This window comes from Colossoma macropomum, unplaced genomic scaffold (assembly GCF_904425465.1).
Source record: "Colossoma macropomum unplaced genomic scaffold, Colossoma_macropomum, whole genome shotgun sequence".
In the NCBI taxonomy this organism is placed as follows: domain Eukaryota; kingdom Metazoa; phylum Chordata; class Actinopteri; order Characiformes; family Serrasalmidae; genus Colossoma; species Colossoma macropomum.
This window is the reverse complement of record NW_023494810.1, coordinates 19679389-19697789: the sequence shown is the minus strand read 5'-3', so window position 1 is coordinate 19697789 and position 18401 is coordinate 19679389. Positions and strand designations below refer to the sequence as shown.

The window sequence follows — 18401 nt, the reverse complement described above, 5'->3', positions numbered from 1 at the left end:
ATTGTTTTTTCATATCACTTCAGTTCTGCATAAATTTGCATACATCCTGCACATACCTTTATTTAAAAAAAAAAAAAATCCCCATATAGAGCTGAGGTGCCCTTTTAACTGTTCTATAGCCTGTATAGATCTTCTGAGAATTTGTACAGTAGGCACAGTCATTATTAAGACAACATAAATCTAAGCAACTACAATGTACTCCAAACACAGCAACAACATCAGCATATATAAATCTTCTGAGAATCTGCATAGCAGGCATGGTCATTATTAACACAACATAAATGTACAGAAGTACAACGTACTCCAAACACAGTAAGTGTATGTAGTAAACTTACTTCTGAGGAATCTATACAGTATGCAGGGTCATTATAAGCACAACATCCATCTAAGCAAGTACCATGTGCTACAAAACAGGTGAAAAAATCCATTTAAAACAGTTATTACGAGAGAAACATTTACATTTCCATTATTACATTTAGATGTTCCTTGACCTAAATGACCTGAATTAAAGGCTACATTCAGACTGCAGGTAAAAGTGGACAACATCTGATGGTGTGGTTGTTCATATCATCTTCATGCTATAGCAAATATCTGTCAGAACAGATTATTGTTTTAAAACCAAAGTTGGTGCCAAAATGATGATACAAGTTATACTCAGTAAAGGCACTTCTTTTGTGTAACTGTCTTTTGACTCCTTTGTTTCTTCATTTTTTTTCTAAGCATCATTGAGGTTAAGCATAATCGCTTGGAAGGTATTATTATAATAATTTCTGCATGCAAAATTCAGATCAAGTTTGAGTTGGATTAACACAAATTGTACATAAATAATCATGTGAGTGCTAAAACAGAGCAGTGTTGTGTGTTTATGTTTTGGATTTCAGTACCAAATTACAAAAGTAGTCAAATTATTCTTTTTTTCCTCCAAACTGGTACAAAAACAAAGACATTTGGGGCCTATAGCAGAAATTATCATATTTAGACCACTTTTGCCTGCAGTCTGAATGTAGCCTTATAAGGGCACCTCAGCTCTAATGTATTCCCAAAGGGGCCATCCTCTTTTACTCTACCCCTGTATCCCCCTCCCCCCAACTCGTTGATGGTTTGGATTGAAGTGCTTCATTTATTCACTTAAGTTAAGTTATTAAAACAATTCAGTACAACACACTCATGGTAGCTGAAATATGTTGGCATTATGGACACTACAATTCATATGCTCCTGGTAATACAGACCAACACCACCATGTTGTTGCTCTTTTAGTTCAGCAAACATTCTTTAACTAGTGTCATAAGAAACACACCTTGGTCTGCTATGAAATACAAATCCAGATATTTGTACATCAGCTGCACAGTGGTCTGATTTTAACCAAGTTTCAGTCACACAAATGATATCAGCTTCCATATACCTTCTGTCTTGTTTTAGGTCTTCCAGGTGACATGACAGTCCTTGTACATTGTGCAGAAGTATCTTGCATGATGACAGTAAGGGTGCTAAGTCTGACTGAATAAATGCAGGCATGCTCTGCATGAAACCTTGAATGTCTTGCTTGGCATATATTGCTTTCTCATTGAAATCTTCTATTATAAGGCCTGACAGAGATGTGACACGACTCAAAGCCACATATGCTTGTCCAGCTGCAAATATCTTTTTGAGTGACACAACAGCCTTTTCCACAGTTAGACCTTGTACTTTGTGGATAGTGCATGTCCAAGCTAATTTCAAAGGAAACTGACGCCATATGCCCCCACTCTTGGTCACTCTCTCTTCCTCTGGTTCAATTGGTGTTCAAGACCAGGTTTGAAGCATGGTTTCATTTCAGCTATATACAAGTACACAGTGAAACGAAATAACATTTCTCCAGGACCATGGTGCAACACAGGAACACAAGTGCAAGACAATACAATATACACAGTGCAGACAATACAGTACAGTATATAAAAATGAAAAACTTCAACAATAAATACAAAACAGAACACAGGCAGTACACGGTACTGAGAGTATGTGGAGTTGTGCAAAGGAGGTTGTAACATACTACGACATATTAGCATCTTAGCTGACAGCCTAGCATATATGAGTATAGCAGCATATGAGTTAATGTGCTAACCCCACCCTGCTGGAAAATCCAGCTTGATCAGCTCAAGCTGGTGACCAGCTTACCAGTTCAAGCTATTTTTAGACCTGGTTGACCAGTTTGACCATCTACCAGTTGGCAAGCTGGTTACTGTGCTGATTGACCAGTTTAGTCCAGCTCCAGCTGGTAAGCTGGTTACTGAGCTAGTTGACCAGTTTAGTCCAGCTGCAGCTGGTAAGCTGGTCATCATGCTGGTTGACCAGTTAAATCTAGCTCCAGCTTCAAGACAGACAATGAGTGTGTCTGATCATAATCAGATTTCTGCAGTTATCTACTCAAATGGTCATGTAAACAGCATACTCCGATTTCTTAGATTGGAGTATGGTCTAGGAATCCGATTATGAAATCTGATAAAGACATCTGGATTTCAGCTAATTAGATTTCTCAGCATATGTATACTCTTACTCGAATTTCTTACAGACATCTCAGGCTGCGCATGTGCAAAAGAGGCAGCGATACCGAGTAAGCAGTGTTTAACACAGCGCCTGCGAAATGCCAACAAAACATTTGTGGAGCAACACTGCAACCAACAAAATGAAGGATTTAAATATTCTTCATCTTCTAGATGACGTATGTTCATATTTTCAGATAAAGTGACCCAATGTTTTTAAAAAAAGCCACAGCATGAAGTTTGAGTTTTACCTTACATTTACGCCACGTCTTCTGTGAATTTATTGGCTGGCTGTAAACCAGAAATCCGATTCCTGCCTGACTCATGTAGACTTGGAGTTTTCCCATTATCTGATTACTCAAGAGCATGTAAACATGTTGATCAGATTACTTACAAAATCTGATTTTCTGCAGTTATTGGAAATGTAAATGCACTCAATATTTTACAATATGTGGTGGTCAAGTTATAACACAAAAAAGATGCTAAAAACAAGAGAGAGGATAAATTCTCAAGTTTTAATACTATAAAGTGTGTGTGTGTGTGTTTAATTTTGTAGATTTTGACACATTTACACATTTCGTTAAACTTTTTGTTGCTGTTGTAGCAAAAACCTTATATTCGATTTTTGTTGTTTTAATTTTTTTTACATTATATAAAAACTTCAGCTGCCATTTACATTGTGTGAAAGTTACATTATTAACGGACAAATAGAAATGGTGCAAAATCAGTTGTCATAAAATCTTTTAATTATAATTTATAAAACCTGTTTATCTGGGCAGTAAGTGATTATTTGCTCAGAAAACACTAATATTAGAAATAAATACAGATTATTAAACGTTAATACAATAAGTACTAACACACAATAAGATCTGTTATTCATCGCAGACAAAACTAAACTTACTGCTGGGATAAATAGTTTTAAATAATATCATAAGATGCCTTACACAACAGTATTGTATATAATAAATGCAGAGCATAATAATATTATGCATAATAATATTACATATAGATATTTACATATAACACATATGTGGCATGTTATTAGTACATACAAATAATTATAATAGATTTGAGATATATTATTACATAGAGATACTTAGAAATATAAAATACATATGGAACATATTACACACAGGTACTGGTGCCATATATTCAGCTCCTTCAGCCAGTTTTGGAAACAACCTGTAAATGACGTTATAAACTGTTATTAAATTAAAAGAATGAGATGCTCAAGGCAGCAATGTGCCACTGCTACCACAATTTACGTGTGGTGGTATAATTTTGTTGTTTAACAGTTTTAAGAGTTAAACCACTTATGCCCTAATATCTGTCCTGTCATTAATATTTGTTGATTTGCTCTAATTCACCTGATATAACTAATCAGAGCAGCAGGAAAAACTCCTAGACTATGCACAGGGCATAGGCAGGGCTGAATGACTAATAATTGAAATCACAATTTGAAAGAGTGAGACTTTCAGATTGCAACAGTTATGAGTTTAATTATGCTTTATCACCAATGTCGTCATATGTTTTAATGACAAGCCATTAATTGTCATTTAAATCTCAATATCTCAATACGGTCAGAAAATCAAAATATTTTGTCCAAACTGTTGAGCACCTGTCATGGAAAATCCTGGACAAACAAAGTAAAAATATGTTGGGGGTTTCCCAGAGTGCAATATAGGGAAAATTCTCAGCAATTTTTGTACAGCTTACGTGTTGATGGTTCAGAGGAGCTGTAAAATTATAAAAATATAAAACTTCACTGTTTCTCTCATGAACTCATTCATTTACACAAGCACATCTAGCAGTATGAAATTTCTCCTGCAGTGGGCACTATTACCATGCAAGCCGCTTTTTAGACCAAATAATACTGTTACTCAGCATTACATTATTTGATATATAATATTTCATTAAAACAGTTAAAGTTAAAAAAGCCTGTATGTCTAAAGCCAACATGAAAGTAAAATAATAATGGAGGCTATAGAAATCTCAAATGTAAATACATCAAGATGCATCCAGAATTGTTTTCTGATCATGATACCAAAATCCAGTTTCAATCTGTAAAAAAGGGAATCACAGTTATGTATTATCTTAATGAAACATAATTTCACCAGAGCTTGATTTTCATTATTTACTTACAACCAGTATTTCAGGGCCTGCCAACTCAGAACCCCTCTGAACCTGTGCTAGATTTACCTGCCATATGCCAACTAGGAGAAGCTCTGTCCAGTTCCACTAAACTCATCAGTTGTATGCCATAGTACGTTTACTAATGCAAATTCAGAACTACACATACCCTAACTTAGTGCCTGTATTTGTGTCACATGACAATACCCATGAAAGACCTCTTAGTTGCTTTTCACCCACTTGTTAAGCCGACATAGAGCTGAGAGAGGAAAACAGAAATAGCAGGTTAGATAACCAGTTTAGTCTATGCCTATAAGGTATGAACGGTCATAAATCCATACTAATTTACTATAAAACACAGAAATAAGTTGAGATATCGATTCTGGATGAGATTTATGTTCATCTATCGAAATCTGAACCTGGACAACAAAGTAAGCAGTGAAGTACAAACTTGGCTAAAACAGTTCAACAGTTAAACTGACCATCAATACACTTCAAAAACAGAGATTTTAAAAGATTTACACCTTGAACTTGTATGTATCATTGGTACTATCTGGATAAGTAAAAATAAAAAAAATCACTCAAACTCATCTGTCTCCTCATCTGATACAACAAAACAGTACATCTGTCTCATGGCATCTTTAGGAGGTCCATCTTAGAAATGAATGTATAAATATGTAAACTATTTGTTGTAAGTCAAACAATTGGATATGAATTGAATATATAATCATACATGTATATCATATGTTACAAATACATAATTGTGATGATGACTACGACCGAGTCACCATCACCAGACAAGTTCTGCGAGGCCACACCTCCTCACAGGAAAAGAGAACTGACAACTTTGAGGTGATGTATAACCACGCGATTATTCATTTAAATGTCTCCGTGAAGAGGGTGTACATCTCGGAGCGGGCGGTTAAATGACAACACTCAAACATCTAACTCGGTAAACAAAGAAACCTAAGGAGGAAAACATAAAAAGGACGATAAAAACACCGTATACTTACCTTCAGACCCCCAGGGGAAGAAATCAAAAGGGCACGCGCGCCCTGAACACCGTCCTATGTGGGAGGGGGTAGAAACCACCCGTTTTCCGCCAGGGGGAGCGGTTTGGTTTTTCGCAGCTCTCCCTACGAACTTGTAAACGAGCAAGGAAATTATCACCGCTGAGTGGTACAGTCCGATCGCGTTTGGTGCCCTGCAGACAAACAGCATCCGCTGTGAGAGGACAGAATCTATGGACTAAAGCCATAAGTTATTGTTGTCAAGCCCTAAGTTGTGGGGATAAATAACTTATATAAAGGCTGCATTGAGCCTCGTTTATTTTGTAAACATATTTCAGTTTTTGTTTGCTTTTTTGCATTTTACTTTCGTCACTTATAAATAGTGCACTTATTTGGTGGTTTCAGAGAACTAATAAAAGGCGTGGCTATTAAACTGTAACTCCTAGAATACGTTTACACAGCAGGTAAAAGTGGCCCAAATCTGATTTTCTCACCAAATCCGATTTTTTGTTTGGCTGTTCACATTATCTTTTAAATGTGACCTGTACGCGACTTCAGTCTGAACAGATCAGCTCCTAAACCGACCCGCATGCGCAAAAGAACAGTGCTTCACACGGCAGCTCGTCCAGAGGTAAACAGTCATGACGGCCAGTGAACGCCTGTCGCTCCCGGAGCTTTCAGTTTCGTCTTCGCCAGCATCACAGGAGCGAGTATAAAGTTCCAGTGGTTGACAGCTGGACTCGTCACCCAGAATGTGTACGAGTTCTACGTAAAAAGGGCACGTTATTCGGCCACGGCTGCTTCTTTGGTTCGTGTCCTCGGATTCTTTAAATTGTTCTCTGACGCTGCAGCATCGGTCTCATCCGGCCGCTTTCGGCCGTTTCGTTTGAAACCTCTTCGAACACGGAGCGGTTTGATGAGTCTCTTCTAGTTTTTTGGTGCAGAAACCAGCAGCGCGAAATTATGACGAATGTCGAGTTGGACTGACGTAAAAGTCGCATGAATTCCGATTTGGCTGTTCAGACAGAGTTGCATTGCCGCAGATCGGATACGTATCGGATTTCTGTACCACATATGAAAGCGTCTCAAATCGGAATTGAAATTGTCAGATTCAATGCATTTTTTGCTGTTCACACTGCCACACAGATGACTCATCTGTGTCACACGGATTTGGGCCACTTTTACCTGCTGTGTAAACGTAGCCCTAGTGTCCTGGCTTTCCTAGCACCTCCCCTTGGGCGCTATGACACTATGGCTTCTTTTAACAACTTTCTATAAGCATTTGGGAACTGAGGAGACCAAACGCTGTAGTTTTGAAAATGAAATGTTTTCTCATTCTTGTTTGATATAGGATTTCAGCCACTCTACAGTTCGGGGTCTTCTTTGTCTTATTTTTCATTTCATCATGTGCCAAATGTTTTCAGTGGGTGACAGATCTGGACTGCAAGCAGGCCATTTGCTAATGCTGCACTGAATGAGCTGTACAGCGCTATCAGCGATCTCAAAAATCTCACACCCAAACGGACTGTTTATTGATGCTAGAGATTTCAACCGTGCTAATCTGAAGTCAGTGCTCCCTAAATTTCACCAGCATGTGAACTTTGCAACCTGGGGGGTTAACGTGCTGGATCTTGTTTACACAAACATCCCCGGCACATACAGGGCCGAACCCCGCCCCCACTATGGCTACTCAGACCACATCTCTGTGATGCTCACTCCAGCATACAGACCGCTCATCAGACGTGCCAAACTGGACCAGAAGCAAGTGAGAACCTGGCCAGCAGGAGCTATCTCTGCTCTTCAGGACTGTTTTGAGCACACTGATTGGGAGATGTTCAGAGAAGCAGCAACTTTTTCGGTGACTCCATCAAACTGGAGGAGTATACAGAATCAGTGACTGGCTACATCAGCAAGTGCATAGATGATGTTACTGTCTCCAAATTCATCACAACACACCCCAACCAGAAGCCATAGATGACTGCAGAGGTGCGCATGCTGCTGAGAACCCGCGACAAGGCTTTCAAGTAAGGGGATAAGGCAAGCCTCAGAATAGCAAGAGCCAAGCTTTCCCGGGCCATCAGAGAGTCAAAGTGCGCCTACGCAAAGAAAATCCATGAATATTTTCAAGACACTGCTGATACAAGGCGCATGTGGCAGGGCATCCAGGCCATTACCAACTATGAGACACCTTCACCTGCTTGTGACAGTGGTGCCTCCCTTCCAGATGCGCTTAATAACTTCTATGCTCGGTTTGAAGCACAGAACGGCACGGCAGCGAGGAAAACCACACCTCCTTCAAATGAACAGGTACTGTGTCTGTCCACTGCTGATGTGCAGAGAACTCTACACAGAGTCAACCCACGAAAAGCCCCAGGATCTGACAGCATACCGGGCAGAGTGCTCAGAAAATGCACTGAACAGCTGGCTGATGTTCTCACAGACATATTCAACATCTCTCTGAGCACTGCAGTCTTTCCAACATGCTTCAAGTCCACCACCATCATCCCTGTGCCGAAGAAGTTGATTGGAAAACTGAGCCTGCTGGGCCTGAACACCTCCCTCTGTAACTGGGTCCTGGATTTCCTGACTGAGAGACCTCAATTAGCCAGGATCGGTAATTAGTGAGAATCTGCTGTTCACTCTGCTGACTCATGACTGTATTACAAAGTATAGCTCAAACCACATCAAGTTCGACTGTGGTGGGTCTGATCAGCAAGAATGATGAGTCAGCATACAGAGAGGAGATGCAGCGGCTAACAGACTGGTGCAGAACCAACAACCTGTCTCTGACTGTGGACAAAACTAAGGAGATGGTTGTTGACTTCTGAAGAGTGTGATGTGAACACCGCCCACTGAACATCACTGGCTCTGCTGTGGAAATCGTCAGGAGCACCAACTTCCTCGGTGTCCACATCATAGAGAACCTCACCTGATCCCTCAACACCAACTCCATAGCCAAGCGAGCCCAGCAGCGCCTCTACTTCCTGTGGAGACTGAAGAAAGCTCATCTCCCCCCTCCCATCCTCACCATGTTCTACAGGGGGACTGTGGAGAGCATCTTGAGAAGCTGCATCATCGCCTGGTTTGGGAATTGCACCGCCTCTGACCGCAAGACCCTACAGTGAGCAGTGAGGACAGCGGAGAAGATCATCGGGGTCTCTCTCCCCTCCATCATGGACATCTACACCACACACCAGCATTGTGGACGACCCCATCCATCCCTCACACAGCCTTTTTTCACTGCTGCCATCTTGTAGAAAGTACCGGAGCATCCGTGCCATCACCGCCAGACTCTTCAACAGCTTTGTTCCGCAAGCAAACAGGTTTTTAAACTCACAAGGACTGAACTGAATACCCCCTCACACACATACTCTACGCTCTTACACACACATACACGCTTTGTTTACTTGGAATGACAATAAAAGCCTCTTGACTTGACTTGATATATGCTTTCTTTTTTGCGTTTGAGTTTTAAACTTGCAATTGTGGATGCAGTGATGAAATGTGTTCACAGACAGTGGTTTTCTGAAGTTTTCCTGAGCCCATGCAGTGATTTCCACTAGAGAATCATGTCGTTTTTAATGGAGTGCTGTCTAAGGGCCCAAAGATCACAGCCAGCAAATACTGTTTTTTTGCCTTTTCCCTTGCATACAGAGATTTCTCTGGATTCTCTGAATCTTTTGATGTTATGTACTGCAGATGATGAAAAGCAAAAGTTCTTTGATATCTTATGCTGAGAAACATTATTCTTGAATTGTTGCACTATTTGATTGTGCAGTCTTTCACAGAGTGGTGAACTCCTCCCCATCTTTACGTCTGAAAGACTCGGCCTCTCTGGGATGCTCTTTTATACCCAATCATTTTTATTTACATTTTACACAGCATCCCAACTTTTTTGGAAATGGGGTTGTACATTGATATTAAAAGTATTAAAAGCATGTAAAATGCTGCTTGAGCCAGCCCCAGTATTGAGCCATGCTATCCCGCGCTGTCCAGAGCTGCCCTAAGCAGCTTATAATGTTAAAATAAAGTGCACTATCATGCTTTGTTTTACACTGATCTGGGTATTTGCATATAAGGCAAACTATCCATACGATTACTGCAAACTGTCAAGCAAATATACCACTGACAAAAATATGATGTGTGTTAATCTGTGAGTAAACGCTTGAAGGATATACTTTTTCAAAAATAGACAACTGTACATTGCATAGCTAACAGTGATAGGATAACTAATTAGTGGTAGTAGCATTCAGCCGAGCTGATCCATACATAGTGCTTAACAGAACATTTCAAGCTGTAACAAACAGCTTTATAAATTCAGTCACACTTACCTGAAAATTGAAGTAAACAAACTTTTCAGTAACTGGACAGGACCCCTTGGCAAATTCTCTCCTCTCTTTCTACAAGTTTTATATATGAACAAAAATAGGTGAATTGGACTAGCTGGCAATAACTTCTAACATACCCCTCTAACAGCATTTGCAATACTGCATGTTTAGAAAAATACTGATATTAAAACTTTATCATACACCCGAGTCAGACATTATGTAAATGCAAGAGAACTAGTGGTCCAGGTGGTCCTGAATCTGAATCTGTGACTCTGACACGCATGGCCACATTGCGCATGAGTTTTGCTTTAGGGTGGCACATGAGAACGTCTCTACTTCTGAAAAAGCTCGCTGTGTGTGCAGAATAAGTTACAGCTAACAATGAACAAGCAGATTAACTAGCTACCTAAGCCTACCAAACTAGCTAGTTATCTTAACAGCAGAATGACTGATACTGTGATGGCAATGTGCAATAAACTAAATAAACTTTAATAAAACATAAAGGTAAGAAATATAGGGCAATGTTAACTTTACAAGTAATTAGTTAAGCTTGTGCTTACTTTAAGTTATAGCAGGTTATAATTAGCTGAGGCAATGCTGGCCATATTTTACCAAACCAAGTTAGCTAGCTAGCTAACTTTACAGCTACTTTAACCTGTTAGGTTAGCTAGCTAGCGTTAAATTACCAGAGAAACGAAACGACAGATAACTACGTCCTAAAAACAAAACTAGCGGTAGCCAGTATTTTCTAGAAACATCAGCTCGTTCTTAGGAAGTGGATGTTGCTTAATGAACGGAAAAATAAGCAGAAATATACACAAAAACACAAGCATTACTCACCAGAAATGGGTGAAACCCGTCGCAAGCATAATGTCAGTTATGGCGCTTTAAGTGAAAAACAGTTTAGAAGATGCGGCAGGTCTGTCTTCAGAACGAGGCCCAGACACACGCCTGTATGAATCACTGTGAATCTGATCATACGTCACACGTGATTTGTTGGGCCAAATCAGAAGTGCCATAACACACAGCTTTCAGTGGTACAAAATCACCTTGTACACTTCCTATTTTCAGTTATAATAACTTACAGCCATTTACATTTATATACTGAATTGAACATTTTATATTAGGCTGTGCATAAAATATTATAAATAATTTACATATTTAAAAAATCAGATTACACTGCATAATCAACCAGGATCTGTGAGCATGTCTTTTCTCTTTTATGTCATTCATTTCTTTCCTTTCTTATTCATTAAAATAATAATTATATTTTTTATTTAAAAATAATAATACCAGAAAACCTCATTTGTTCCTTATTAGTTATTCATAAGATAATAACATATGTGTTTATACATATCTTTTAGAGTTGTCTGCTGCATTTATGCTATACTTTTTAACCAAATACATTTATTAATTTATGTATTTTGTAGTTAAGTGTCCAATATAAAGATATCAGTAATTTACTTACTGTAATGCAGATATATCAATACAAATTTATCATATACACCATCTGACCACTTCAAGTGCCCATCCTTGTATCTACACTTTGTCCATTTTATCAGCTCAACATATTGTAAAAGTGCACTTTATTTAGACTGTAGTCCATCTGTTTCTCTGCATACTTTGTTACCCTGTTCTTCAATGACCCCCTCCCCCCTCCCCCCTGCAGAGGAGGTAATATTTGGGTGGTGGATCATTCTCAGCACTGACAGGGTGGTGCTGTGTTAGTGTGTGTTGCACTGGTACAAGTGGATCAGACACAGCAGTGCTGCTGGAGTTTTAAACACTGTGTTCAATCACTGTCCACTCTATTAGACACTCCTGCCTTGTTGGTCCGCCTTGCAGATGTAAAATCAGAGACGATAGCCCATCTGCTGCTGCACAGTTTGTGATGGTCATCCTCTAGTCCTTCATTAGGGGTCACAGGACGCTGCCCACAAGACACTGTTGACTGGATGTTTTTGTTTGGTGGACTATTCTCAGTCCAGCAGTGACACTGAGGTGTTTAAAAACTACAGGTGTTAAAAAACTAAAGGAGCTGATAAAATTGACAAATAGAGTAGATACAAGGAGATGGACATAATGATGAGGCTGGTTGGTGTATTTAAAGTAAATATAAATACACATAAGAAAAGCAGAACAACTATTTTGATGGAGTCCCTTAGCCAACTCTGTCATTCCCATCAGCTTAGACAAACCGAAGGCTTTCACCAAAGGCCAAGCTGGCCTACCAGCTGTGACAGTTTAGTCAAACTGGTCTGCCAGCTCTAATTAGCTGGCCAAGCTGGTCATCCAGCTCTGAGCAGCTAAACAAAGCTGGTCTACCAGCTCTAAATAGTTATCATTGGTCTAAATAATTTTAGACCAATTTCAAACCTATATAGTATAGTCTTAAAAATGTTATTTTCAAGCAATTAAATGCGTATTTCATATCACACAAGTTATATGAGAAGTTTCAATCAGGTTTTTGTTCTAACCATAGTACTGAGACAGCATTGGTGCATGTTGTCAAAGACCTCAGAATTAGAGCTGATGCACAGAATCCTTCTATTCTGTTGTAATTAGCCACCTTGAATACTGAGTAGGCCTCTCAGGCACAGTTGTAGAAAGATTTACATTATATATAATGAATAGGCAGTTCTTGGTTTCAATGGGAAATCATTCATCTCTCTCTCTCTTTCTCTCTCTCTCTCTCTCTCTCTCTCTCTCTCTATATATATATATATATATATATATTTGTTTTTTCCCACAAGGTCCAGTACTGTACAGAACATGGTCCAGTTTTAGGGCCTTTGCTTTTCTCTTTGAACATGTTACCTCTAGGTGATGTCATTAGGGAACATAATATCAATTTTCATAGGTTTGCTGATGACACACAATACAAATTTCCATTACTTCTGAATATTAAGTCTCAGTTGACAGGCTTACCAGCTGTATGTCAGATATTTCTCAGTGGATGTCAAACTTTTCTACAACTAAATTACAAACAACTAAAATACTGATCCTTGGCACTAAAATTCAGAAAAAAATTCTCCAAAAGAAGCTCAGCTTTTTAGCTTTAGATACGAAACCTGAAGTACGAAACCTGGATGTAATCTTAAACTCTTTGCTCGGTTTTATCTCACATGACAACATAGTTACTGAAGTAACTTTTTGTCATTTGAGAAATATTGCTAAAGTTCGTCCTCAGAGCGATGCAGAGACACTTTTAATGAGTTTGTTACAACAGAGTTGATTATTGTTATCCTCTTCTTACCGGGCTCCTGAAAAACAATCCATCCTCTACAACTCGTACAAAATGTGGCAGCACGGATCCTAACAAAAACAAAAAAGAGAACTCATATCACTGCCATTTTGAAAGACCTGCACTGGCTACCTGTATCTTTGAGGATAGATTTTAAAGTTCTGCTACTAGTTTTTAAGGCTTTAAATGACCTGGCACCCACTTACATCACAGAATATCTGTCTGTTTATGTTCCAGCATGTGATATGCAGATCCTGGCCTTCGGCAAATACCTTCCATGAAATACAGAAAATGTGGAGAGGTCCCTTTCACTTATTATGCTTCTAAACTGTGGAACTTAATTCCACCTTTTATTACACAGTCAAGCTCAGTGCACACTTTAAAAAACATTCAAGCAAAACACTCAAAGCATATATCTTTAACTTAGTGTTTAAATAAAATGTTATGTCTCTTGTTATTAATCTTTATGATTTAAACTTTGTCATTGTCGTATATGATTTAAGTTAATGCTCATCATTTCTTCTATTACTGTCGAGCTTTATTACCTGTCAGTAAAGCACTTTGAGCTGCCATGGGCATACAATATGCTATACAAATAAAGATTAAATAAAGATTATTATTACATTTTACAGTGCTGCCTGATCTGTTCTGGAAATTATTCATGTTTACCTTATATATAATCAGCCTCATTCTCTTTACTAGTGTAATATCACTAGTATTAAGTTTATTTCTATTGGTAAAAACATTCAGGTTAGGGTACACGGAGAGTGGTACAGACAAAAACCTGCTCAGTGTTACTGTCATTGTGGTTTTGCATGAGGGCATGTCTGTGGCTGAATCTCAAATGGCAGCATTAGTCATAGAAGTATGGCTTCTACACCCAAATAATGCATTAAATGTTAGATAAGATGTTGTAGCTAAGACTGAAAATAAATTTATAAAAAAAAAATAAACATTTTTAGACGTATAATACACTGTTTGTGTGTAGAGACTGTAATGACTTATGTAGTGCACATTACAATGGGGCAAGGAGGCCATTTGAGATTGAGCCTATATTTTGTCCAGCTTTGCGGCCATAACTTAAAGCAAAATCATTCAGGTAGATAATCACACTTTACAGCTTTGTGTTTTCACTAATAAAACATGTAGGATAGCACAACAACCAAGCAGCAAGAGTGCAAAATATTCACGTAATTACAAGTGAAGGTTAATAATAGATTTGTTAGAGACGTATATCCCAAGATGTATACTTGCACTACTATTTCAGTGAGCTTTAAAATTTGTAATTGATTGGAACAAGGTATGGGTCCGCTCTAATGTAGTAAATAATAGGGTCAATAGAAATACATGCAAAATCATTTATAAATGTTACCGTACAGATTTTGCTGGCTTTTTGCTGGTAGAGTATAAGGTGGAACGCTATATTTGGATTTTGTTTCCAGTCGGTCCGCATTATTTACGTGCAGTGGCGGTTACTGAACAGTTGTTCCAGCAAATAAGAATGAGCCGGTGGTTTTAAGATTTTAACACATTTCAGATTTGTGTACGGTACCTAACAGAGGATATCTGAGATAAAAAAAAATTACATATTGCCTTATGGTGTGAGAGAGGCGAGTATTTTTACTGTCTACATAGTTATCTAACGATACCTGGCTAGCTTTAGCAGCTATTAAGTTAGCTAGCAAGCTGTTTAAACATTGCTGCTTTTATGTGATCATTTTACTGAAAATGATTGCCTCGTCGGGCTGTAAGTTTATGTTTTCATAGTGGTAAACTGTTTCTCTTGTAGCTTTTTACACCATGGACAGCAGTAATCAGTGCTCTCGCAGTGAGGGGTATGTAGACCCATCCAGTCTTGTTTCAGAAGATGGGAAAAATATCAAGTCAGTGGTGTGCCAGCGTTGTGGATCCAAGGTGCTCTGCCCAGGCATGGCTGTATTTGCTGAAAAGGAGGTAAGGTTCTGCCTAATTAGCATTTAATGTATACATGATAAATGCGTACAGTAGTCTCAGAATAATGTGATCTGGCGACATCACAGATGAATTTCTCTTAAAGGAGAATTATAATTTAACATTTGTATAATGAATCTATCAGCCAAGTCGTTTTTTTAATGTTTTAAAGGGAAATTCCACTGATTTTTCAGTCATTTAAAGTGGTTAGATGTGAGTTGTTTCTTTACAGTGATTATAGGAACCAGGGATTGTGACGTCTACAACGAAAATATAGCTATTTTATTTACTTTTCAAACTGGCCAGTGTACCTACATGGGTCTTTATGAGTTTTTATATGTAAAGTTGATAATGATTCAATAGTGGTAGGCCTGAAGAAGTAAAATTTCTGCACATACCTATATGCCAAGAATATATTTTTAAAAATGTATTTTAAAGAAGCACACATTCATGATCTCAGGCAAAAACCTTACCTTAGAACTTTAATAAAACATTATCTTAGGCATCAGGGTGTGTATTCATAACCATTTTATGTAGTATCATGATGTGAGCATCTGGAATTGAGCGTTTCACATTAGACTTCTCTGGGTGACTGTTTACATCTTAACAATTGAATTATGCAAACATTTAGAAAGGAAAATGTAGTTAAAAAGTAATGGAAGTGTATGCCACAAAATATTTTATGATATATTAATCTCTTAAGTGGTATGTAACAATATAAATAGTTCTATTGTGACTAGTGCGTCAGCTCTGGGATAACATATTAGCTCATTAGCACGTTTGTTTAGTATTTAATTTAGCCTTTGTTTAGTATTTCAGTGCTGCTTAGAATCCAGTCTCAACAGATCAGGCAAGTCTAAAGTCTCAAATATTATACTTTTAAAATGTTGAATGCTCTAATAAACTGAAAATTTAAATGTCAGCATACACTATATGGCCAAAAATATGTGGGCGTCTATACATCACATACATACAAGCTTATAGGACAACCCATTCCAAACCCCACCCCCTACAGGCTATAACAGCCTCCACTATTTTGGGAAGGCTTTATACAACATTTTGGAGTGTATTTGTGGGAACTTGTGCCCAATCACAGTCAAAAGAGATTTCGTGAGGTCAGACACTGATGTTGGAGGAGAAGGCCTGGTTCACAATCAATGTTCCAATTCATCCCACAGGTGTACAGTGAGGCTGAACTCATCAAACCATGTCTTTATAGAGTTCACTTTGTGTGCAGGGGCACAGTCATGCTGGAACCTGAAACGGCCTTCCCCAAACTTCCACCAAGCATATGATTGTCTAAAATGTCTTTGCATGCTGTGGCATTAACATTACCCTTCACTGGAACCAAAGGGCTAGGCCCAAACCCTAAAAAACAGCCCCAGACCATTGTCCCTCCTACACTAAACTTGGCACTGTGCATTCTGATATGGGGGCATTATCCTGGCATCTGCCAAATTCAGTTTTGTCCATCAGATTCATTACTCCAGAGAACATGTTTCCACTGCTCCAGAATCCACCCTTCCCCTGAGCTCTTCAGTACGACCCATTCTACCTCTACTGCCAATGTTCGTTTATCGAGATTGCGAGGCTCTGTGCTTAATTTTAGCCAGGATGTGGCTGAAACACTTGAACTCAATAATTAGGAGGGGTGTCCACATCCTTTTGGCTATATAGTGCATATACTTAACATAACATTTTCAAATACTTTGCTGTATCAGGAAAAATCATTGAATTGAGACACCACTGTATCACATCAAACTGAATAATGAATTTTGTAAATTCAAGGGTACACCTCTACTATGTAGTTCCCCACAAAGCTAAAGATACAAACTGTGGATGCCAAACATGTCCTAGCCAAATGACTACATTTGGGGTATTTATTTATTTATTTATTTAGGGGAGGGACCATTCTTTTCAACTGTTACAAGCTATAACTTTTAGTTGCCTTATGAGCTCCTGCTAATTTACTCGATCTCACTCGTGTTTCTGTGCTATGTCCATTCCTACTGACCAGCTGTTTCTGCCTTCGATGCGAAAGAAGAACACCATTAACCAGTCTGATGGAACTTTAGATGGGGATACATTAACAGCTCACTGGCTCGTAGATGATATGTACACCTTTGAGAACGTGGGCTTCACCAAAGATGTGGGCAAGGTGAAGTATCTTATCTGTGCCGACTGTGAAATTGGACCCATTGGATGGCACAATCTCGATGACAAGAAGAGTTTCTATGTAGCACTGGACAGAGTTAACCATGAGTAGAGTGTTTGATCTTGATGTTGGTGTATGTGTGCTACATACCCTAAATGCTTTCATGAGAACACCTTTTAGGCCATAGATTCAAATAACCATTTTTAATTAGCAGCCTGCTGGGACTACTGTTTCATACTGGACAAGTCTTTTTGGTTAATTTTTTTTTTTAGGTGCATTTTGTCATTTTTTTCTTTGTGGTAATGAATTTTTATATTAAACACTCTTGACTGTGTTACTCTGTTGTTAATTACAAATCATTTCCATTAATAACTAATTATTTGAACAATGATGTGAAGGAGTTCGGTAAAATGCTTTTTAACATTCCCAAACGTAAGGCCTCCTTGCTGCAATAATAACCTCTACTGCAAAACTGGTAAACATTGCTAAATGTATTTTTCTTTTAAGATCTTGATGGACTCCTGCATAAAGAATGGTGTGTTTGCTATACTCATCTTTTCACATACTTTACTATACATACTATAATATACTATAACATAGTATTTTATAGTATAACATACTATAAAATAGAATTCACTGTGTGATATGAGACAGCATTCTGAACTCTGACACCATCAGACAAATCATGATAAATAACACCATAGTCTCTATGTAGTAGAGGAGACTTATTCAGCAGAAAGCCTCTCTAATCCTCAATATGGATCTTGATGTAAGTTTTTAAAAATCATATCGAACGACTCCTGTTTATGAAGGCAGAAGAAAGGAAAAAGTACTTGTTAAGTATTGGAATCTTCTTTAAAAGTTTTGCAGTTTTGAGCGTGGATGAATAAACTGAACACGAATCATAACTGGGTTGGAGACTTTGTATATGAAAGAATGTGTACAGCAGAATCACAGTTTTTTGCAAATGTTTTTTTTTAACACAAAGTTTGGCTGCAGACTAATACTGTAAGTGTTATAATGCAAAACAAATTGGCCAATTAAACAAACAACAAAAAAAAAAA

The 18401-nt window shown here is 38.3% G+C and overlaps 1 protein-coding gene across 1 annotated transcript; it reads left to right on the top strand.

The window, feature by feature from the left end:
• Positions 1 to 14672: 14672 nt before the first annotated feature.
• rabif (RAB interacting factor) lies at positions 14673 to 18242 on the top strand. The gene is made up of 3 exons (XM_036559716.1): positions 14673 to 14842; positions 15022 to 15185; positions 17200 to 18242. The coding sequence occupies exons 2-3, from the start codon at positions 15033 to 15035 to the stop codon at positions 17446 to 17448; spliced, it is 402 nt and encodes a 133-aa protein (XP_036415609.1). The 5' UTR covers positions 14673 to 14842; positions 15022 to 15032; the 3' UTR covers positions 17449 to 18242.
• Positions 18243 to 18401: the final 159 nt, after the last annotated feature.

Bases quoted from the DNA above. Each gene is read 5' to 3' on its own strand.
- rabif (XM_036559716.1), top strand. From the start codon at position 15,033: ATGGACAGCAGTAATCAGTGCTCTCGCAGTGAGGGGTATGTAGACCCA. The intron at 15,186-17,199 runs GTAAGGTTCTGC...CCTACTGACCAG, and splicing joins CTGTATTTGCTGAAAAGGAG to CTGTTTCTGCCTTCGATGCG.